The following is a 24,305-nucleotide window of genomic DNA, read 5'->3' on the forward strand; positions in this document are numbered from 1 at the left end:
GTAAAAATAAAAACTGGGTAAATAGATAGGCTGTGCAAAATAAAAAAAATGTTTCTAATATAGTTAGTTAGCCAAAAATGTAATGTATAAAGGCTGGAGTGATTTGATGTAGAACATTTCAGTCAGAACATTACTTCCTGCTTTTCAGCTCTCTTGGTTTACACTGACTGGTTACCCTGGCTACCAGGCAATAACCAATCAGAGACTTGAAGGGGGGCCACATGGGTCATATCTGTTGCTTTTGAATCTGAACTCAATGCTGAGGATCAATTGCAAACTCACTGAATAGAAATGTACCAAGTGGCCCCCCCTTCAAGTCGCTGACTAGCTCAGAGTTATAGAGCTGAAAAGCAGGAAGTTGGATTCTGGCTGTTTTATTAGACATCTGTTCACTCCAGCCTTTATATATTACATTTTTGGCTAACTAACTATATTAGATACATTTTTTTATTTTGCACAGCCTATCTATTTACCCAGTTTTTATTTTCACACTGAACTGTTCCTTTAAGGGTTACGACAAATGGGTAGCACAGATTTCCGATGGGCGACAAATCTTCCAAAGACAAATGTGCATCATATTACCACAGAAAATTGCAGGAGGATGCAAATTTTAGTGGTTACATGATTCATATATGTTAGCGGTAGAGATTCCAATGGGGACCAATTTATTTTTGGGAGATTTGTCACTTACAGGTTGTGCAGATTTCCCATAGGTGGGATGCACATTAAAGCCCAACACGCATTTCTTGCTAAATTGGCCTTTAATATGCATGCCACCATGACTGATGGCAAATTAGGGATTGCAAGAACGGTGGTTTCCTTTCAATGATCCTGATTTAACTAAATCCATATTTTAAGGCAGGGGTTTCCAATCTATTTTACCCATGAGCCACACTCAAATGTTAAAGACGTTGGAGAGCAACACAAGCATGAAAAAGTCATTGGAGATGCTAAATAAGGGCTGTGACTGGCTATTTAGTAAACCCTATGTGTACTTGCAGCCCACAGGAGGCTCTTTTTTGGCAGTACACCTGTTTTTTCAGGAACCAAAACTCAACTCCAAACCAGGAATTCAAAAATAAACATCTGCTTTTAGGTCACTGGGAGCAACATGTTTGCAAGCCACTGGTTGGGGACCATTGCGTTAAAGTAGAAGGAAAGTTGTTTACCACTTGGTGGTGCCAAATGTTAGGCACCCACAAGTGAATGTATTTAATTACCTGAAACCCCAGGCCGGTGCTCCTATCAGCAGAAAACTGCACCGACCCGGGGTTATTCCAGCGAGCACCACGGAGCACTCCTCTTCCGGAGCAGACGCATGCGCAGTACAATGAAAAAGCTGACTTTTTAGTCAAGTTCGGCTTTTCACTCTAATGAGCATTTGCAGCTGCGCGACGAAAGAAGAAGCCGGAAGAGGAGCGATCCATGGTGCTTGCTGGAATAACCCGGCCCAGGGTTTCAGGTAAGTAAATATATTCACTTGGGGGTGCTTAACATTTGGCACCCCCAAGTGGTAAACAACTTTCCTTCTACTTTAAACGACTTTACTTCTCCTTTAAAAGGTTGAACTTGTTTGGGCTTAATTGTTTCACTACAACTTCACTACTGGTTATCAATAATATGCTTTAAAAGGGTGACCATTGTTTATCTTGGTCTGGTGGGGAATATTGTGTTGCATGTGTTTTCAATTATTTAATTTTTTTGCCTAATTAATGGCTTTAAGTGTGAATAATAAAGCGTATTTTTATATATTAGCCTGAGGTGTGGCTCTGATTATTAGAAGTATAGTGTTGGGATAGGTTAAGTATTTCTTCTTGGAGCCCCCACTCTATATAAACAATACTAATATAGAGGTATTTACAGAGTTCTATATTAAGGGTGATAGCAAATAAGGGTTGCAGCCTTGAGTTATTTTTATTTTATAGTATAAATCTGCATGCATTTGGGCTTTACTAACATCCATGCATGCGTACACTGAACAAAAATATGGGTTTTCCAGGTTGCCATCAGGGGAGGTATGGGTGGGGGTCCTGTCAGGGGTCTGTGTACATTGGAGCCTGAGTAGACTTTAAGGTCCATATTCATAGACCCAAATGGCACATGGCTTATTGGGAAATGGATGGAGTTTGTGACAGATTGTGTTTTGTTTGGGAGTGATTGGGGATTGGCAATAGTCTATCTTAAATGAGTTTTTCAAAGTTGAATCTAAATTTTGCTTAGTTGGCAGGACCGCTACCTCAGTGTCAAATGGACTATAACTCAAGCCTTGCCAAGTAAAATAAATGGGAAGTTTTTTCTACTGAGAAAAAGCACTTTTTACAGCAGGCAAGGCAGCAAAGTTTAGGGGACACCAGGGAATTTAGTGACTTGGAGGCACTAAGTCAGGGGACACCAGGGAATTTAGTGACTTGTCCAGGGTCACAAGAAGTTGCTACAAGGAAATAAACCAGGGTCCTTAGAATTAGATCCAACATCAAATGCTAATCACGTCTCCTCCAATCACCTCTAGGCCAACTCCTGGCCTATTTATAGGGACTTTATAGGGAAAAAAACTCAAAAAAACCCTGAAATTGCATAAATGCTTAATAGAGCATTTACCGTATCCTGGGTGTTGCAGCATGTATGATGTGTTGTTGTTTAATTAGAGTGGCTTTTTCCAGCTGTGTTTCTAAAATAGATATGTTCTTAAAATAGCTCAGTTTCCTTTAAATTCTGTATAGTATTTAGACATGTAGCACAACCCCGTTTCCAAGAGTTGGCACGCAAAACAGAATGCAATGATTTGCAAATCATTTAACCCCTATATTAAATTGCAAATAGCACAAAGACAATATATTGAATGTTAAAACTGAGACATTTTATTGTTTTCTGAAAAATATATGCTTATTTTGAATTTCGTGCCATCAACAGGTTTCAAAAATTTGGGACAGGAACATGTTTCCCACTGTGCATCGCCTATTCTTTTAACAACTATTAACATTTGGGAACTGCAAAGAATAGTTGATGTATTTTGAAAGTGAAATGTTCGCACAATCTTGCCTTGATAGGATTTCAGCTGCTCAACAGTTTCCTTTGTAGTAGTTTTCATTTCATAATATGCCAAATGTTACCAATGGGTGACAGGGTTGGACTGCAATCAGACCATTATAGCACCCGGACGCTCTTACTACAGAGCCATGCTGATGTAACACCTGCAGAATGTAGTTTTTGTCTTGCTAACCAAGGCCTTCCCTGGTCTGAATGGCAACATATTTTGCTCCAAAACCTCTATGGTTCAGCATAAATGGTGCCTTCCCAGATGTGTAAGCTATAATCAAGTCTTACCAAATAAACTCCAAGCAAAAAACGATAAATGGATTGTTTAAACATGGCTCCTTGAAAACTGTAATTGCCGACTGTGTAAGAATTTATGTGCCCTCCTCTATTATGCCTCTGTTCAGCTATTAAATTCATAGTAACAATGTTTACCTAGGCATCAAAGCATGATTGAATAAGCCACAAGCAACATTTTTTTCCAAATAAATAGTATCTAACTTCAAACTGATTTGTGGGAAAGGCATTAAGGCAATTTAATGTTTCAGAAGGGTAAAAAAAAAATCTTTCCTCACTATTAATGTATTTCTTTACTTATTTTCATGCAGACATAAATGGCTATATAATAAAAGTGCCTGTAAAGTAAAACATGAAACTAGGGATGCACCGAATCCCCTATTTGGGATACGGCCGAATACCGAACCAAATCCTAATTTGCATATGTAATATAGGGGCAGGAAAGGAAAAAGTGGAAAAATATGCATATGCAAATTAGGGTTTGTATTCGGTTCGGCCAGGCACAAGGATTCGGCCGAATCCATCTGGAAAAGGCCGAATCCTGGATTCAGTGCATCCCTACATGAAACCTACATTCTTTTTTTTTTTAATTAAAACATCTCCATACTCGTTATAAACATATGTCTCAGCTGTCAATCATATATTGTCTGCCCCGCCTCTTTGCCTCTGGAATAGAAATCACTTGCACTTTCCACTTCTCACTGTCTGTAATGGCATAGCATTGGCATGATGTTTGCATTTCTGGCTCACACAAGATTTTGAAAGCTTGACTTCAAAACGGTTTCCACAAAATGACAACTGCCTGCTTAGTGTGATTGAGTATTTCCAAAGAATGAAGGATATGAACAATATTTAAATAATATATAATGTAAGTAAATAGTTTTTATCAACAAACACAGTTGAATAAGATGTGAAATAAGTTATTGGGGTTGTAGTTCTGCTTTAATAAAACAGTATGGTAATGTGTAGAACTGCTTAAGATTCAAAATAATGGTTTCACAGATCAGGTCTGCTATGATTACTGTTTAAGAGATCATCTCCTATGTAAGTCTGCAATCAATTTTAAATTAGCTAGTTATTGTACAACATTGTTTTACAAAATGCACTAAAATATATTGTATTTGTTATTTCATGTTTATATTGGTGGTGTTTAACATTTGACTCTCTTTGATAAAGGGCATTACCTCTCCTGGCAGCATCATAAGCACACTTACAACGGTTACTCCTATTAGCAGTACATCCAACAGTGATACAGTCCTGGCCAGGTAAATTACTTATTATGTAATTCACGCCATGTTCTGCATTTTGCCATGGGTGCAGGAATTTTTTTTTATTATAGTAAATGAACATACACACAAATATTTAGGCTATAGAATTAAATATGTATGTTGCAGAATTGCAATATGGAATGGGGCAGTATTTAAGGGTTTGATCCTCTTGAGCAGAATTAGCCTGGTCAATATATTTCTTTATTTCCTTTATGCTTTCTTTTCTGGGACATGTAATGTTAAGAAAATGTGGTGCAGTGGATAGCACTGCTGCCTTTCAGTGCTAGGGTCTTGGGTTTTGTTTCCAGCCAGGTCTGCAAGTAGAAGTTTGCAAGGATGTTCTTCCACGTTTGCTTAGGTTTCCTCCGGGTATTGTGGCTTTCTTTCGCACTGCAAAACAAACATACAGGCAGGTTGATTGGCTTCCAATAAAACTGACCTTATTGTGTGATAGGGGCCTTATATTGTAAGCTTCACTGGGGTTGGGACTGCTCTGCTTTGCTACAGTGGTGTAGCTAGTGTATCTTATCCTTTAGGCTAATAAGACATAGAATCATATTAAGCATTTTGCGCCAAAATGATTTTTGTTCTTGAAAATCAGCATCTGTATCCCGTAAAACAACCCTGTTGTAGATGGGTTTGCACACAATGCAAATGTTTTTCTACTTTTTTTCTTATAATACTTTTAATTTACTATAGATGGTATAACTGTAATATTACACATTATTACAGGCCATCTGAAGAGATGACTTTAAGTACAATGTTGCAGTTAGACACCAGCGCCACTCTTAGTAATCCTTCACGTGATGGAAACCCTCTATCCAATTCAAGAAATCCAGCTGTTGTCATCCCTGGAATGTCTGAGACGATTGTTTCTATACCAGCTGCTCAGGTACAAATGATTGTACATTTTATGATCAAGGGTAACCACATGTGTTTCTCTGTGTATAAACATTTTAGCTCCTTTCGAAGACCTAGAATATAGTTATTTTGCAAAATAAGTGATCTATTAATAAATAGAAGTCTTTGATCCACGGAGCACCAACCCAGGTCGAAGGTTAAAATTTTTTTTTCATTTATTGAAGATCAAATAATATACATGGTAATAAACCACCAACAGTGCATCAAACACAGTTCATGCTTAATAAATGCAAGATAAAGGTGAACAAAAGACAACTGAACGTGGCTGACATAAACGCTGTGTAACTGACCAGTGGTCAGGGCAAGCTGTGAATATTATGTATTGATAGTTTGTATTGAGTAAAAACAACAATTTACTTGCTAATTGAATCACTCACAAACTACCTTATACACCAGTCATGCTGTGTAGTAACACTTTTGTTGGCAAAAACCAATGCAGACAAAAAAGTGCAATACAAATAAAAGTTTTTTCTACTTAAAAAGGGAATATTATTCATTTGATAGGTAAAAGGTAACAATCGTGGATGCTGGCAGTTTCACATGAATGTCCTTCACACACCCCACAACATCTAAGTTTATTAAATTTTACACATTCATATATTCATGCCATTAATAATCAGTTTTCCTGAGCACTCAAAGGATAGGATACTTACTGTACCTAATGAATACATCCTGGACTGAGCATGGTGAAAGCCATAATAACTAAGGCATGCCTAATTAAGTCCGCACGCGCTCTTCCTTTCTTGATAAAACACAAGTCGATATGGGTGCTGTGCTTGAATTAGAATATATATATATATATATATATATATACATATATACATATATACATATATATACATATATACACATATACACATATACACATATACACATATACACATATACACCAATGTTTTATAGACCAGCACTCCCTTTGATGTAAAACAAATAATCTTTTATTGCATCATTATCCAACGTTTCGGTCCCTGTTGGGACCTTTTTCAAGGATGATCCTTGAAAAAGGTCCTAACAGGGACCGAAACGTTGGATAATGATGCAATAAAAGATTATTTGTTTTACATCAAAGGGAGTGCTGATCTATAAAACATTGGTGTATACAAGATTTACCGTGCACCCCTGCCTTCATTAAGATTGATTTCGGAGTGCGGATATACTATATATCTCTCTGTGGTATATATATATATATATATATATACCAGATCCACATAAAATACTTTTTACTTTTTCATAAAGCCCCTAGAGTGCAACCGCTCTCTTTTCTAATAAATAAATATATATATATATATATATATATATATATATATATATATATATATATATATATATATATATATATATAAAATCCGACGTTTCGGTTCCCCACAGGAACCTTTCTCAAGGTTGAGAAAGGTTCCTGTGGGGAACCGAAACGTCGGATTTAATAAACCTTTTCCTCTTATTTCAATATATCGAACGTTTGAGTTTTTCATGCAAACCCTGAGAGTGCCGGTACCACGTGCATTTTCTGTTCTTTAACCAGAGCACCCAGGTATTTTGTGTATTTTTAGGTGTGCAGCTTGTACCCACCTTTCCCTATATATATATATATATATATATATTTCCCTATATATATATATATATATATATATATATAAAATGAACGGAATTGCGTATAATGCTACCATGTTTGTTTGTTTGTTTGTTTGTTTTAATTTAAATTAGATGCCATCCTCCAACCATCCTCTAGAACTGCAAGATTTGGACCCTTTGGTTGTGCCACAGGCCTCTCCCACACGTGAACGTTCTCCTGATGTCATATCCAGTGCATCCACTGCCATGCCTCAGGATATTCCAGAGATAGCCTCTGAGACACTGCAGCGTAGTTATATTTCTTCTGTGCCATCAGGATTGTCTGTTGAAGGATGTGAATCCTCTCACCATTCTGACAGCATGAGCTCTGCTGCATCTGCATTGCATTTGCTTTCTCCACATAATCTTTCTTCTTTAGATCATGGGCACAGACCAATAATTATTGGATCTTCAGTAGTGGAGAATGAGCGAATCAGTGCTCCGTCTTTGCTAGAGAGCACAATTCAAGAAGATAATGTGGATATAGGTTTACCACAGCCTTGGCCTGCAGCACCTGACATTACCAAAGAGACGAGAAATAATTTGGTAGACAGGTAAAAAAGAATTTGGTTTTTCTCCATGAATTTAAAGACCTTTTCAAATGCAATTTGTAATGATGGTTAAAAACTAACTGGGTAGTCATCTGACATAATTTGGTTTCATAATTTTAAAGGAAAAGCAGGATATTTATCAGTTTGCTTAATACCAAAGGTTAGTGCTGTACCGAAGTTACTATAAGAAAATTCCTGATTCGGAAGTAAAGGACGCAACTAGAATTCTCCTCTGAGAAAGTTACACCCAAGATCATCCTATATATTTAGTCCAGGAAGCCCATAAATTAATATAATCTGGGCATTTTCTCTTGAACATTTCCACAGTTTATAAGCAGCTCTAGCTTTAACAAATCATGGTCTGTTAATTTTTGTTTAATTTCTGCTTTATTACCAGTTCAAGAAATGGTCAAGACAGGGGAGACAGCTCGTTTCACAGACATAACTACCACCTACTCCAACAGCATGACAGTCAAGATGCCAGTGCTGAACAGAGGTAAGTTGGAATATTGTTCATCATTTTGAACATTTAACAGAGCATAATATTCACAAATAGAAGGTGGTAGTGAACAAATGACTGCTTCTAAACACTAAGGGACTCGAGCATTTTTTTGCCCATTTTGAAAAACTGCCCCTTACTTATTTCTATGGCATATTGCCTTCATATATGGATGCAGTTGCTTGTCATGTGATGGTTACTTGAAAAACATTACAGTCTATGTTTCCAAATAACAATGGTTTGACAAGCAATTTTGAGTGTTCTCACTTTGCCTCCACTCATAATATTTGCCTTCTGTTATGAAGTTCCGTCATTATGTCCCCAGTAGTTAGACATGTTAATATTGAGGTGCTTGTTTATATTCCACTTACCGCCAATCTGCATCCATCTTAATAGTAATGTTATTAACAACTTAGTCATATTAATTGAGTATGCAAAACCATAAAGTGTTTGGTGATTAGAAAGTATACTTCCAGATAATGGGCCTTGTAGGCCCAAAACGTTTTCTTATTTTGTATGATGTGGGCTTAATAAATTCTTTTTGCACACTACTACAACTCATTCCGTATTTTGCTGGTATTTTCTTCGATATCCGATATAGTCCTGTAGAAATGTTTAATATAATTTAAAATTGTGAAAATATCAAATTTGTGCCATAGCACAGGCAATGTCTAACTATTGGACATTTGCCAATAGCAGAAGGTACATAATTCTTTTTGATTATGGAAACTCATTGTCAGACTTCAGCTGCTTAAAGGGTTTGTTCACCTTTCAGTTAACTTTTAGTATGATGTAGAGTGATAAGATGAAACAATTTGTAATTGGTTTTCATTTTTTTATTATTTGTGACTTTTGAGTTGGTTAGCTTTTTATTCAACAGCTCTTCATATTGCTATTTAAGCAATCTGGTTGCTAGCGCCAAATTAAAAGGATATTAATTTAATTTACGATATTAATATTTAGGATAGGACCTGGATTAATAGGATAGGACCTGCATAGAAAGATGAGGAATAAAAAGTAGCAATACCAGTACATTTGTAGCTTTACGCAGGATTTGTTTTCAGATGGGGTCAGTGACCCAATTTGAAAACTGGAAAGAGTCAGAAAAAAAGGCAATTTAAAAAAAAAAAAAAAAAAAATGAAATCAAGATTGGCATCTTTAGAGGCCCAAAAAATCCTATATAGTATTTCTAGCGTAACTGAATATTGAAGGGGTCATTCACCTTTCATTTAACGTTTGGTATGATGTAGAGCTGATATTCTAAGATGAATTGTAACTGATTTTCTTTTCTTTCTAATTTGTGGTTGGGTTATTGTCTGGTTGCTAGGGTCCATATTAACCTAGCTACCATACATTGATTTGCATAAGAGACTGGAATATAAGTAGAGAGGCCTGACTAGTGAGATGAGTGATGGAAAACTATCAATAACAGTACATTTGTAGCCTCACATTGTTTGCTTATAGATGGCTTCAGTGACCCCCTTTTGAAAGCTGGAAAGAGTCAGAATAATGAAAAAACTTAAAAAATAAATGATGAAGACCAATTGAAGTTGCTATACAACTCATTGCAATCTCTTTTGTCCTTAAGTGATCATGATGATGAAGTTGCTAGTTTGGCATCGATTTCTGGCAGCTTTGGAGGCAAGGGTCAACATCTCCTCATCAAGGACTGGAAAAGCAAATTATCACCACGTTCATCTCCAAAACTACGTCGGAAGTCAAAGAAAGATGAAATGTTAGTTAAGGCATGCTCATTTTGTGAAGAAATTGTCAATTCAATTCTCTATAGATCTCAAATGATAATGGAGACTGTTTTTGAAGTCATAATTCGTCTTTTTCTTTGCTTTAATTTTGAGCAACGTCAAAAGACTTTTCCCTTCTCTTTTAAAATGTAATGATAGGCTGTTCAGCAGAACCGTCCAGTAGATGGCATTAATTATATCAGCAGCGTAAACATTGCTAGTATCTTGAAAACTAGCAAAATAAGCAATGTAAATTTTAAATGTGAGCAAGGTTTGCATTTCCTTTAGTTTAATAGTCATAATTAAACAGCAAATAAGAACTGGATGCCTGCATGAATGGCATTTTCCTCCCCAAGGTTCATAATGGCGAGGATGGTAGCTCAGTGGCTAGCATTGTTGCCTTACAGTGCAGGGGTACCAGGTTTAATTTTATCTATAAACCTGTCTAAAAGAATTATGGCTCTTTCAAAATTTGGCCATTTTCTATTTTGACATTTTCTTTTCATTTTTCACTTTGGCTCATTTTTTCCCTTCCCTGTAATTTTCTACTTTAGTGTTTTTACCCTTTTAGTCTTTTCTACTTCTAGTTTACTCTCCCCTTCTTCCTTCTTGTTTTTATTGATACGTGTAACCAAGTTAGTGGTACTACTGAAGCATATTTAACTGCACCAACAGGTTTGAAAAGGCACATTTTCTAGTGTATGTGCAACACATAAATTAAATTAAACATAAAAGTTTTCTAAATTTAGTGCAATAAGATGCTTTTATAACTATTTCCTCTGCTTCTATAATACAGTATCAAGCTAGTTTTAAACATGTTGTGTAGAATGTAGTAGACTGGGTGTTTGAAGAAAAAAACTTCAGTATACCGATGCATAAATCATGACTCACTATTGACAAACAACACGGTTGAGTTATTTACAGTAGAGAAAATACAAAACCTAAGCCCATTAAACTCAAAAACTATAACCGCTGACTTCATGAAACGTATATGTGAAAAAAGAAATATTACGCATCCAATACAGTTTAGTGGGGGAGGGTAGTATTAAAAAAAAAACTAAATGGATCTCTTTAACCCTTTAAGTGCCACAGAACGTAGAATCAACGTTCTGTGGATCAAAGGACCAAACTGCCACAGATCGCAGATTCTACGTTCTGCAGCACTTCCGGGTTTGCGAGCGGAGGAGCGGCTGTTAGAGCCGCTCGCTCCGCTCCTTCACGATCCCCTGCCCCTAGACAACGAGCAGAGCAGGGGATCGAGTGGCTCCTGGGGCGCGATTGCCCAGGGGCCCCAAAGCAGCAGCAGGGACGCGTTTCCTATGCGTCCTGCTGCTGCCTGCACTGCACTTCCGCCCAGCTCCGCCCCCCCATGCCTGATGACCTTTGGAGATCTGCTGCGTGGGGCCCTTTCTCATGGATCTGATGCATCTACCCCAGGTAAGTGTAACATTTACACACACAAAAACACACCAACACACACTTATTACAGTAATATACACTTACATTCACACTTACACACACTCACACATCGATTTTTAGGGATTGGGGGGGTCACACACACTCACAGCACCCATGTACACTTGCACACGCGCAAATAACATGCAATTTACCCGTTGTGCACACGCATATGTACATATATGGCTTTGTGGCTTTTTTTTTTTTTTTTTTTCTTATCGCATCATCTCTTTTTTGGCTAAAAAAAAAGTTTTATTGCCGTTCCGAATAGCGTATTCGCTAACCGTACTGTGCAATAGCTTTTGTATGTTATTTTGGTGGTTATATTGCAATTTTGAGTATTTTGGTGCATTTTTTGCCATTTTATTGAATTTTTAGCCATTTTATTGCATTTTCATTTCTGCATTTGTGTTGTTCACTTGTTTCTGTCCGTATAATCGATTTGGCCCAGCTAAAATATTCAAACGGTAATTCTGGTGGCCGATTACACTAGTGTGAAAAAAAAAAAAAGCATTGATTTTTGTGGTTTTATTAGTTTTTGGTGATTTATTTGCATTTCACACTGTTCTGTGTTATTTTGTTTTGCCTATGTAAATTTTATCTACTATATATCCATTTGTGGGTCTCTGTGCGCCACATAGTCTGGTAAATCTATGCATATTGGGCATCAAAGTGTTCAGTAGACCCCTGTCGTTCATATTTAGGATGTTTTATGCTGATACGTTACGAAATGTGGGGCACATAATGGGGTAAAATAAAGCTTTGTGACGATTTTCAGAAATTTGATAAAAACCGCTACGTTCAGCATAGCTTTGCAGTTTGGTAGTTTGCAGTAGAAAGATGTAATTACCTGTTTTAGATTCGTCAGAATGTGTACTTTCTAAAAAATATATGGTTTTCTAGGGTCTCCATACTGTTAGGGGGTCTTATGGTGCAAATACACATACTGGGTGCTTATATTGCAGCAGCCAGAGCGTCAGCCATGAAAATTTATATACACTACTGTTATTTGGGCGCCTCTGTACACCACATAGTTTGGTAAATCTATGCATATTGGGCATCAAAGTGTTCAGTAGACCCCTGTCGTTCATATTTAGGATGTTTTATGCTGATAAGTTACGAAATGTGGGGCATATAATGGGGTAAAATTCAAGCTTTGTGACGATTTTCAGAAATTTGATAAAAACCGTTACGTTCAGCATTGCTTTGCAGTTTGGCAGTTTGCAGTAGGAAAACATATTTACCCATATTGGATTCGTCAGAATGTGTACTTTCTGAAAATATATGGTTTTCTGGGGTCTCTGTACTGTTAGGGGGGTCTTATGTCGCATATTACACACACCGGGTGCTTATATTGCAGCAGCCAGCGCGTGTTAGCCGTGAAAATGTATATACACTATTGTCATTTGGGGGCCTCTGTGCGCCACATAGTTTGGTATAACTATGCATATTGGGCATCAAAGTGTTTAGTAGACCCCTGTCGTTCATATTTAGGATGTTTTATGCTGATAAGTTACGAAATGTGGGGCATATAATGGGGTAAAATTCAAGCTTTGTGACGATTTTCAGAAATTTGATAAAAACCGTTATGTTCAGCATTGCTTTGCAGTTTGGCAGTTTGCAGTAGAAACACTTATTTACCCATATTGGATTCGTCAGAATGTGTACTTACTGAAAATATATGGTTTTCTGGGGTCTCTGTACTGTTAGGTGGTCTAATGTCGCATAATACACACACCGGGTGGTTATATTGCAGCAGCCAGCGCGTCAGCCGTGAAAATGTCTATACATATTGTCATTTGGGGGTCTCTGTGCGCCACATAGTTTGGTATATCTATGCATATTGGGCATCAAAGTGTTCAGTAGACCCCTGGCGCTCATATTTAGGATGTTTTATGCTGATAAGTTACGAAATGTGGGGCATATAATGGGGTAAAATTCAAGCTTTGTGACGATTTTCAGAAATTTGATAAAAACCGTTACGTTCAGCATTGCTTTGCAGTTTGGCAGTTTGCAGTAGGAACACATATTTACCCATATTGGATTCGTCAGAATGTGTACTTTCTGAAAATATATGGTTTTCTGGGGTCTCTGTACTGTTAGGGGGGTCTTATGTCGCATATTACACACACCGGGTGCTTATATTGCAGCAGCCAGCGCGCGTCAGCCGTGAAAATGTATATACACTATTGTCATTTGGGGGTCTCTGTGCGCCACATAGTTTGGTATATCTATGCATATTGGGCATCAAAGTGTTTAGTAGACCCCTGTCGTTCATATTTAGGATGTTTTATGCTGATAAGTTACGAAATGTGGGGCATATAATGGGGTAAAATTCAAGCTTTGTGACGATTTTCAGAAATTTGATAAAAACCGTTATGTTCAGCATTGCTTTGCAGTTTGGCAGTTTGCAGTAGAAACACTTATTTACCCATATTGGATTCGTCAGAATGTGTACTTTCGGAAAATATATGGTTTTCTGGGGTCTCTGTACTGTTAGGTGGTCTAATGTCGCATAATACACACACCGGGTGGTTATATTGCAGCAGCCAGCGCGTCAGCCGTGAAAATGTCTATACATATTGTCATTTGGGGGTCTCTGTGCGCCACATAGTTTGGTTTATCTATGCACATTGGGCATCAAACTGTTTAGTAGACCCCTATGTTTATATTTAGGATGATTTATGCTGGTAATGATACATGGACAATACGATGCTGGAAAGTTGAAGCTTTGAGGCAATTTTCAGATATTTCACCAAAACCGCCAAAATTGGCAAAGCCTTGCGACTCAGTAGTTTGGGGCAGAAAGGCATGGGTACCCATTTTAGATTCTGTATAATGTGTACTTTCCAAAAATATATGGGTTTGGGGGGTAAACATATATTTCTGTGTTTTTACCCCACAAAAATGCAGTCAATGTGTTGATTTTTCATTAGCTGAAGTTACCCACAGGACAATTTGTATGTGCTAACTTCATTTTGGGGCCTCTAAATGCCATATACTTTTGGTAAACCTATGCACAGTAGGCACCAAACTGTTTGGAGGACCCCTGGCAATCACAATTTGGGTGTTTTTTTGTGATACGTAATGATACATGGGCGATATGATGCTGGAAAGTTGAAGCATTGAGACAATTTTCAGATATTTCACAAAAACCGTCAAATTTGGGAAAGCCTTGCGACTCAGTAGTTTGGAGCAATAAGGCATGGGTACCCATTTTAGATTCAGTAGAATGTGTACTTTCCAAAAATGTATGGGTTTGGGGGGTAAACATATATTTCTGTGTTTTTACCCCACAAAAATGCAGTCAATGTGTTGATCTTTCATTAGCTGAAGTTACCCACAGGACTATTTGTATGCGCTAACTTCATTTTGGGGCCTCTAAATGCCAGATACTTTGGTACACCTATGAACAATGGCCACCAAACTGTTCGGAGGAACCCTGGCAATCATATTTAGGGTGCTTTTTCTTGGTGCGTAACGATACATGGGTGATATGGTGCTGAGAAGTTGAAGCTTTGAGGCAATTTTCAGATATTTCACCAAAACCGACAATTGTGGGAAAGCCTTGCGACTCAGTAGTTTGGAGCAGAAAGGCATGGGTACCCATTTTAGATTCTGTAGAATGTGTACTTTCCAAAAATATATGGGTTTGGGGGGTAAACATATATTTCTGTGTTTTTACCCCACAAAAATGCAGTCAATGTGTTGATTTTTCATTAGCTGAAGTTACCCACAGGACAATTTGTATGTGCTAACTTCATTTTGGGGCCTCTAAATGCCAAATACTTTGGTAAACCTATGAACAATGGCCGCCAAACTGTTCAGAGGAACCCTGGCAATCATATTTAGGGTGCTTTTTCTTGGTGTGTAACGATGCATGGGTGATATGGTGCTGAGAAGTTGAAGCTTTGAGGCAATTTTCAGATATTTCACCAAAACCGACAATTGTGGGAAAGCCTTGCGACTCAGTAGTTTGGAGCAGAAAGGCATGGGTACCCATTTTAGATTCTGTAGAATGTGTACTTTCCAAAAATATATGGGTTTTGGGGGGTAAACATATATTTCTGTGTTTTTACCCCACAAAAATGCAGTCAATGTGTTGATTTTTCATTAGATGAAGTTACCCACAGGACTATTTGTATGCGCTAACTTCATTTTGAGGCCTCTAAATGCCAGATACTTTGGTAAACCTATGAACAGTGGCCACCAAACTGTTTGGAGGAACCTTGGCAATCATATTTAGGGTGCTTTTTCTTGGTGCGTAACGATACATGGGTGATATGGTGCTGAGAAGTTGAAGCTTTGAGGCAATTTTCAGATATTTCACCAAAACCGACAATTGTGGGAAAGCCTTGCGACTCAGTAGTTTGGAGCAGAAAGGCATGGGTACCCATTTTAGATCCGGTAGAATATGTACTTTCCAAAAATATATGGGTTTTGGGGGGTAAACATATATTTCTGTGTTTTTACCCCACAAAAATGGCAGTCAATGTGTTGATTTTTCATTAGCTGAAGTTACCCACGGGACTGTTTGTATGCGCTAACTTCATTTTGGGGCCTCTAAATGCCAGATACTTTGGTAAACCTATGCACAGTGGGCACCAAACTGTTTGGAGGACCCCTGGCAATCATATTTAGGGTGCTTTTTTGTGATACGTAATGATACATGGGTGATATGGTGCTGGGAAGTTGAAGGTTTGAGGCAATTTTCAGATATTTCACCAAAACCGACAATTTTGGGAAAGCCTTGCGACTCAGTAGTTTGGAGCAGAAAGGCATGGGTACCCATTTTAGATTCAGTAGAATGTGTACTTTCCAAAAATATATGGGTTTGGGGGGTAAACATATATTTCTGTGTTTTTACCCCACAAAAATGCAGTCAATGTGTTGATTTCTCATTAGATGAAGTTACCCACAGGACTATTTGTATGCGCTAACTTCATTTTGAGGCCTCTAACTGCCAGATACTTTGGTAAACCTATGAACAATGGCCACCAAACTGTTTGGAGGAACCCTGGCAATCATATTTAGGGTATTTTTTCTTGGTGCGTAACGATACATGGGTGATATGGTGTTGAGAAGTTGAAGCTTTGAGGCAATTTTCAGATATTTCACCAAAACCGACAATTTTGGGAAAGCCTTGCGACTCAGTAGTTTGGAGCAGAAAGGCATGGGTACCCATTTTAGATTCTGTAGAATGTGTACTTTCCAAAAATATATGGGTTTGGGGGGTAAACATATATTTCTGTGTTTTTACCCCACAAAAAATGCAGTCAATGTGTTGATTTCTCAGTAGCTGAAGTAAAGTCCTGAACAATTTGGATGTGCTAACTTCATATTGGTGTCTCTAAATGCCAGATACTTTGGTAAACCTATGCATAATGGATATCAAACTGTTCAGTGGACCCCTGGCAATCATATTTCAGTTGCTTTTTCTTGGTACCTAATATAGTTTGGGATATGCGGAGCAGCAAAATAAAACCTTTGAAATGATTTTTCAGAATTTTGAATTTTATTTTGAAAAACTGCTATCTTCAGACAAGCTTTTATGTTTGGTAGTTGGGAGTAGAGAGACATAGTTACCCATTTTGTAATCGGCAGAATGTGCACTTTTCAAAAATGTATGGTTTTCTGGGGTAAACCTATGGTTTCAGGATTTTTTGCCTTGGAATCTAAAGCATGCTGTTTTCTGCCTTAGTGCTTTCAAAATTCAGTAATATACTGCCGGGAGTTTTTGCTGTACAGAAGTCCTAAATCTCCCTAAAACTATACATATCTGGTATTGGCACGTTCGAGAGACATAAGGCTTTCCAAATCAGTTGGATTTTCATCTGTAAAATGAAATATTTTTCTGGTATAAATTGATATACGATGAAAAATGGTAATTTTTCATTTTTTTTTGGTATTTAGCACTATAAATTTTTTTGCACAGGTGGAAATACATCAAAACTCAGGCAGATTTAGAAAGCTCAGTTTCTACCGAAAAAAACAATGTATAGTTTTCCTAGGTAAACTATAGGTTTCCCCTCAGAAAATGCCCCTAAAGTGAGAGAGCACAAAATGCTTAAAAACGGCTGGCATTTCGCGTAACCAAAATGTGAAATTCTGCTGGCACTTAAAGGGTTAAATGAAATTGTCTTATAAATATTTATACTTAATTACATTTTCTCTTTACAGTTTTTGTTATCCCACTTAATAGCTATTTAATGACTATTACTATCACTGACTATTACTTGTTAAATAGTTAATACAGATGTGGCAGCTTTTATTAAAGAGAATCTAAACCCTTGAAAATTGCACTTCTATGCATAAATATTTCCTTCTGTGTAACCCTTTTTTAAATTACAAGTATAACTTTTTAAGAGAAGATAGATTTTACTTATATATGCTATTTGAATATTCTTAAATGTTACAATTACAGTTCGAACTAATATTTTGTGCTTGTATGTGTTTTTTTGGGGGGGTTTATTACTGCCTGGTGTTATGTGAATATGGATGCAGAACATCACAAAATGGTTTCTCAAGGAAATAGATGTATAACAGAATTATTTGATATGTATACGCAAATGTTATGAAAATTATAAAACTCATTGCCTACAGCAGATCAGAAAATCAGGGTTCTGGCTTATTAAGATTGCTGACTGCAATTTGCACCTGAGTTTGCATGGATCAACACACTATAGCCATATGTGCCATGTAGTAAGTGAATAACTTTACTATATTTTTAATTTTTTGTAATTCTAGGGAACTGGCAAAATCTCCACGAGTTTCAGACCACCTGGTGAGTCCAGGTTTACCATATAATGTTCCTTTTTACTTCTTATTAATTGGAATTATTTATATATTTATTTGAAAGGAATGGGAAGGAATGTATTGTAACACTGCTGGTTAAGAAAGCATTAGAGGGATACTGTCGTGGGAAAACATGTTTTTTTTCTTAAAAATGCCGCAGTTAATAGTGCTGCTCCAGCAGACTTCTCCTCTGAAATCCATTTTTCAAAAAAGCAAACTGATTTTTTTTTACATTTTATTTTGAAATCTGACATCGGACTAGACATATTGTCAGTTTCCCAGGTGCCCCTTGGCATTTGACTTGTGCTCTGATACTTCAGTGACTCTTTACTGCTGCGCTGCAAGTTGGGTTGATATCACCCTTCTCCTCCCCCCCAGCCCGTCATCAGAACCATGGGAAAGTAACCGGATAACAGCTCCCTGGTACATATAAGAACAGCACTTAAAGGAGAAGGAAAACCCCCTCGGCGCAAAACCCCTCCCCCGTGTTGCTCCCTCCTCCCCCCTGGCCTACCTGTCCCCCTGGGCAAATGCCCCTAACTTGTTACTCACCCCTCTGCGCAGGTCCTGTCCACGGAGTTCACAGTCACCATCTTCTCCCACGCGCGTCTTCTTCCTGCTTTGACCGGCGTCATCTGGCGCATGCGCAGTAGGAACAGTTACCGGTACGGATCTACTGCGCGTGCGCCGAATGTCACAAAGTTTTCCGATTTCACTTCGTGACATTCGGCGCATGCACAGTAGATCCGTACCGGTAACTGTTCCTACTGCGCATGCGCCAGAAGACGCCGGTCAAAGCAGGAAGAAGACGCGCGTGGGAGAAGATGGTGACTGTGAACTCCGTGGACAGGACCTGCGCAGAGGGGTGAGTAACAAGTTAGGGGCATTTGCCCAGGGGGACAGGTAGGCCAGGGGGGAGGATGGAGGGGGGCAACTCGGGGGATGGGGGGAGGGTTTTTGCGCCGAGGGGGTTTCCTTCTCCTTTAATAGTAAAAACCCATGTCCCACTTCGACCCCATTCTGTTACATTGAGTTGGAGAAACAATAGCCTGTCAGAAAGCAGTTCCATAGTGCAGCACTTGAACTTTCTGAAAGCACATGACCAGGCAAAATGACCGGAGATGGCTGCCTACAAACCAATATAACAACTAAAAAAATATATACCTGTTGGTTCAGAAATGAGATTTTATATGGTAGAGCCAATTATTTGCGGTGTAAACAGTGTAATTTAGAAATAAAAACTACACCATAAAAATCATGACAGAATCCCTTTAAAGTTAAAGTTCCACTCTACTTGGCTTCTACTGTGACTTCTTAAATATTATGCACTCTTCTTTAAATGCTTAAAGAGTAAACATTATTTTAAGTGTAAAACAAAAATATTACTCAATTTGGTTGTATAAGCCAGGTTGTATTATCTGATGTATTCCTCTAGGAAGCTATGATGCTTTAAACCTTTATTCTTCGTAGCTTTGCACTGAATTTTCATTGTTTCTGACATTTAAAGGGGTGGTTCACCTTTAATTTAACTTTTAGTATGTTATAAAATGGCTCATTCTAAGCAACTTTTCAATTGGCCTTCATTTTTTATATTTTATAGTTTCTGAATTATTTGACTTCTTTTTCTGACTCTTTCCAGCTTTTCAAATGGGCATCACTGACCCCACCTAAAACAAATGCTCTGTAAAGCTACTACTTTTTTTTTTATTCAGATTTCAATTCAGGCCTCTCCTATTCATATCCCAGTCTTCAAATTAATGTGTGGTTGCTAAGGTAATTTGAACCCTGGCAACCAGATTGCTGAAATCGCAAACTGGAGAGCTGCTGAATAAAAAGCTAAAAAACTCAAAAACTATAAATAATAAAAAATGAAAACCAATTGCAAATTGTCTCAGATGATCATTCTCTATATCATACTAAAAGTTAATCTAAAGGCGAAGAACCCCTTCAAGTACTTATAACAATTTTCCCATAAAACATAATGTTTTGAACCAGTCTATAAATGGCAACTGAAGAAATATTAGGGATGCACCGAATCCAGGATTCGGTTTGGGATTCGGCCGAATCCTTCTGCCCGGCCGAACCAAATCCTAATTTGTATATGCAAATTAGGGTGGAGAGTGAAATCACTTGATATTTTATTAAAAAACAAGGAAGTTAAAAAAAGTTTTTCCCTTCCCACCCCTAATTTGCATATGCAAATTAGGATTCGGTTTGGTATTCGGCCGAATCTTTCTTGCAGGATTCGGGGGTTCGGCAGAATCCAAAATAGTGGTTTCGGTGCATCCCTAAGAGAGATCCTTTAAAAATCTAAAAAAATGTGGAGCAAATAGGAAAACAAGTACTGAAAATCTTTGCTGCAGATTATGATTTGCTTAGTAGGAGAATCCTGTAAAAACCTTTTAAACTAAATATAACTAATTTGTGGAACGGACTTTTTACTAATGAAAGTTAATGTTTTGTCTTATGTCCAACACTGAAAATAAGGTGAATTTGGAGTTACAAGAAGAGTTGCTATGTATGTTGCGCAGCCAACAGAAAGAACTGAGTGATCTACGTCAGAATCAGCTGGAGCTCATGAAGAAACTGACAGACCATATGGATGCAGTCCAGAGCTCCATTATGGGGCATGTTGAACGTGTAATTGATACTCAACAAGAACAGGAACGTATCCTTTTAAAACCGTAATACAAGCTATCCATAAAAGACAAAAAGCTGAGCAATAACCAGTTTCCTTTGTCAACTCATCAGAATGTTAAAATGATTTGACCAGTCAAACACCATTATGTTCTATGGTGTAATAGTACTTATTATGTTTTTTAAAATCTATCTAAAACATGTATAGGACCTATTATCCAGAATACTTAGGACCTGGTATTTTCCATAGAAGGGATCCTTCCGACAATTTGGATCTGCATAAATTAGGTTTGCTTAAAAAAATTATTTAAACATTAATTAAACCCAGTAGGTTTGTTTAGCTTGCAATAAGTGTTATATGGGATCAAGTGCAAGTACTACACTATTACAGAGAAAAAGGAACATTTAAAAAAATGTAATACTTAGATTAAAATGGAGTCTGTGGAAGATGGCCTACCTGTAATTCAGAACATTCTCTACAACGAGTTCCCAGATAACAGATCCTATACCTGTTTGAGGCCATTTTGCAGGGTACCATATTAAGCAAACCACAATCCATCATTTTAGGGCATTTGAGATTTTTAAAATCAGAAAGTCTTGACTTGTAAAAATCAGAAGTTATGTTTATTTTATAACAAAGAAATTGCCAGTGCTTAGTCTCCCTCATGCTGTAGCGTAAATTAATGGCTTGCACACAAATTCAGCCTTATAAATATATATGAAAAATGTACAAAATTATGTTTGTACCAAACTGTGGCCAAACTATTGTATGCGAGTCCTACATGGCCTATTTGTGTACTGAATTTATGGTTAATTTACAATCATTGGTCCCCCACAGCAAAAACATGACTGAGCAGAAAGACCATGTGGCACCTTTTACTAAGGTGCTCTTTGGGAAAAGCAGGGAGCTTTTAAACATCAGCTAATGAATGCAGACATGTGAGAAGTCTACAATTTGTACATAAAACTATGATTAGTTTATTTAATAATCCTCCATATAAGAGCTAATAAGGAAGGCTCTTGTTTAACACAGTTTAAAGAAGAATTCAACCCTAAAGTTAAAAAAAACCCAACCCTACATAGACCCCCCTCCCTCCTCCCCTCAGCCTAAATGTTACCCCAGACAAATGCCCCGTGATCTCCAATGCCTGAATCTGCACAGAGGGGTAAGTAAAACGTATGGGGCATTTGCCCGGGATAACACTAAGGCTGGGGGGAGGGGGGGCCTATGTAGGGTAGGGTTTTTTAACTTTAGGGTTGAATTCTCTTTAAATGATCTGCAAAGTCCAAATAAGGGACCAATAAAGCAATTATTAGTGATGTGTTTTTGTTATTAAATGTGCTGTTTGCTATACATAATTTATATCTCATATCAAATGGATATTTGTTCCTTTGGTTGGACTTTATCTTGTCTTTTATCATCATTTTTATTAATGGATATTCTTTGAGCCCAAAGTTGTTTGGGAGTTTTGATTATGTCGCGACTTTTATTTTGGTATACGTTTTTGTGATTTAGTCTAGTCTTCTGTTTCGTTTTATCTGTAGTTTGATCATGACATGGCCCCCATCGCGTTTTGAATCTACTTCTGTGTTTAGAATGTCTTGAATTGCACTGAAAATTTGTCAAAAATTTGTTAAAAAAATAATGTAACCCTCTAAGACATTCACTCTCTCCACCATTTGGAAGACATTTTCTGATCTTTGGAATGCAAATAAAATAAAAAAAGCACATTTGTTATTCTACTAAATACCCATTATAATTCAGAAAGGAGAGTTGAGCGAATTTTAAGTGATGGACATGAAAGGAATGGTCAGCTGCAGGAATACCTTTCACAACAACTTTCTCATTCATTGTCTGGATCTCTTAGTAACCGCGTGGATAAGATCATAAGGGAAGAAATGAAAAAGACTGTTTCTCAGTGTAAGTAATATTGTTATAGTGTTATACAATTGTAGACCCACAGTAACCCAACCCCTTTTATTTAGGTTGTGCCGAAGGTCTGTAAACATATAGAAAAGTATGGAGGTGACTGCCTCAACAGTTCCTTCTTACAGCACATACTGTTTTTACACAACAATTTATCACTACCAGGGCATTTCACTTAATGTCCACACCATCCCATATTTCAAAAATACTTTTAGCATTTTACTATACACACAATCAATAATTGTAAACATTTCATGTATATATACAAAACACTAACCACTTTGTGAAAAAGGACCTTAAAAGCCATTTCATTCACAAGCTGATCCTGATATAGCCATATATATATATATAATATATAGCCACTAATTGTAATGAAAATGTCATTTATATTCAATACCCTTATATTAAACTTGCATTTTAAATACAAGTACAGAATGTTGCTATTATGACAAAAGTAACAGAAAGAGATGATCCAAATACCTAACCCCCATTCATGAGTCTGAGGTGAAGCTACTAACAGATCAGCATGAACTTTGTATCTTTTCAACCTGATTGTTACTCAATCTGAGTCTGGTCTGCCTGCTGTCTGTTTTTTATTCTTAAAGGGATACTGCCATGGGAAAACATGTTTTTTTCAATACACATTGGTTCAGGGCTGTCCAACTGGCAGCCCCCCTTCTGTGGCCCCCAACATGCTGTGTCTGATTACCATATGTAAACTTTAAAAGGTATCATTGCAGAGATTAACTGGCCCCTGCATTGTTTAAACCTCAAATTCAGACTAGTCCCCTGCATTGTTCACACTTGTAACACCTCTATTGTTCACACCCCTACAGCCCTGTACTGTTCACACCTGAGACCCAGACTGAAACTGCCCACATTGATCACATGTTCACACTTTATACAAAATGCTAATGTGGCACCAGCACTGTGTCACTATATGTAGTACATATTAGAATATCTTTCCCTGTCTCCTGCTCTGTTTTGCCTTCCCTCCCTGTGTTTACCATTCTCTGCTTGCCCAGTGCTGCTTGGGTGTGCCATTCTCTGCTTGCCCAGTGCTGCTTGTGTGTGCCATTCTCTGCTTGCCCAGTGCTGCTTGTGTGTGCCATTCTCTGCTTACTCAATGCTGCTTGTGTGTGCCATTCTCTGCTTGCCCGGTGTTACTTGTACGTGCCATTCTCTGCTTACTCAATGCTGCTTGTCTTTGCCATTCTCTGCTTGCCCAGTGGTGCTTGGATGTGCTATTCTCTGCTTGCCCAGTGCTGATTGGGTGTGCCATTATCTGCTTACTCGGTGCTGCTTGTGTGTGCCATTCTCTGCTTGCCCAGTGCTGCTTGGGTGTGCCATTTTCTGCTTGCCCAGTGTTACTTGTGTATGCCATTCTCTGCTTGCCCAGTGCTGCTTGTGTGTGCCATTCTCTGCTTGCCCAGTGCTGCTTGGGTGTGCCATTCATTGCTTGCCCAGTGCTGCTTGTGTGTGCCATTGTCTGCTTGCCCAGTGCTGCCTGTGCACGCCAATTTTATGCTTGCCCAGTGCTGCTTTTGTGTGCCATTCTCTGCTTGTCC

At 37.9% G+C, this 24,305-nt stretch overlaps 1 protein-coding gene across 4 annotated transcripts in view; it reads left to right on the forward strand.

The window, feature by feature from the left end:
• edc4.L (enhancer of mRNA decapping 4 L homeolog) overlaps positions 1 to 24,305 on the forward strand; it is a 106,965-nt gene that overhangs the window by 64,127 nt on the left and 18,533 nt on the right. For 3 of the 4 annotated variants that reach the window (XM_018256430.2, XM_018256432.2, NM_001086083.1), the window contains 8 exon segments: positions 4,507 to 4,595; positions 5,331 to 5,490; positions 7,224 to 7,684; positions 8,079 to 8,177; positions 9,770 to 9,916; positions 18,126 to 18,162; positions 20,661 to 20,841; positions 22,576 to 22,731. In XM_018256430.2, coding sequence (XP_018111919.1) covers positions 4,507 to 4,595; positions 5,331 to 5,490; positions 7,224 to 7,684; positions 8,079 to 8,177; positions 9,770 to 9,916; positions 18,126 to 18,162; positions 20,661 to 20,841; positions 22,576 to 22,731 — 1,330 coding nt within the window. 4 annotated transcript variants of the gene reach the window in all.

This window comes from Xenopus laevis, chromosome 4L (assembly GCF_017654675.1).
Source record: "Xenopus laevis strain J_2021 chromosome 4L, Xenopus_laevis_v10.1, whole genome shotgun sequence".
NCBI classification, from domain to species: Eukaryota; Metazoa; Chordata; class Amphibia; order Anura; family Pipidae; genus Xenopus; species Xenopus laevis.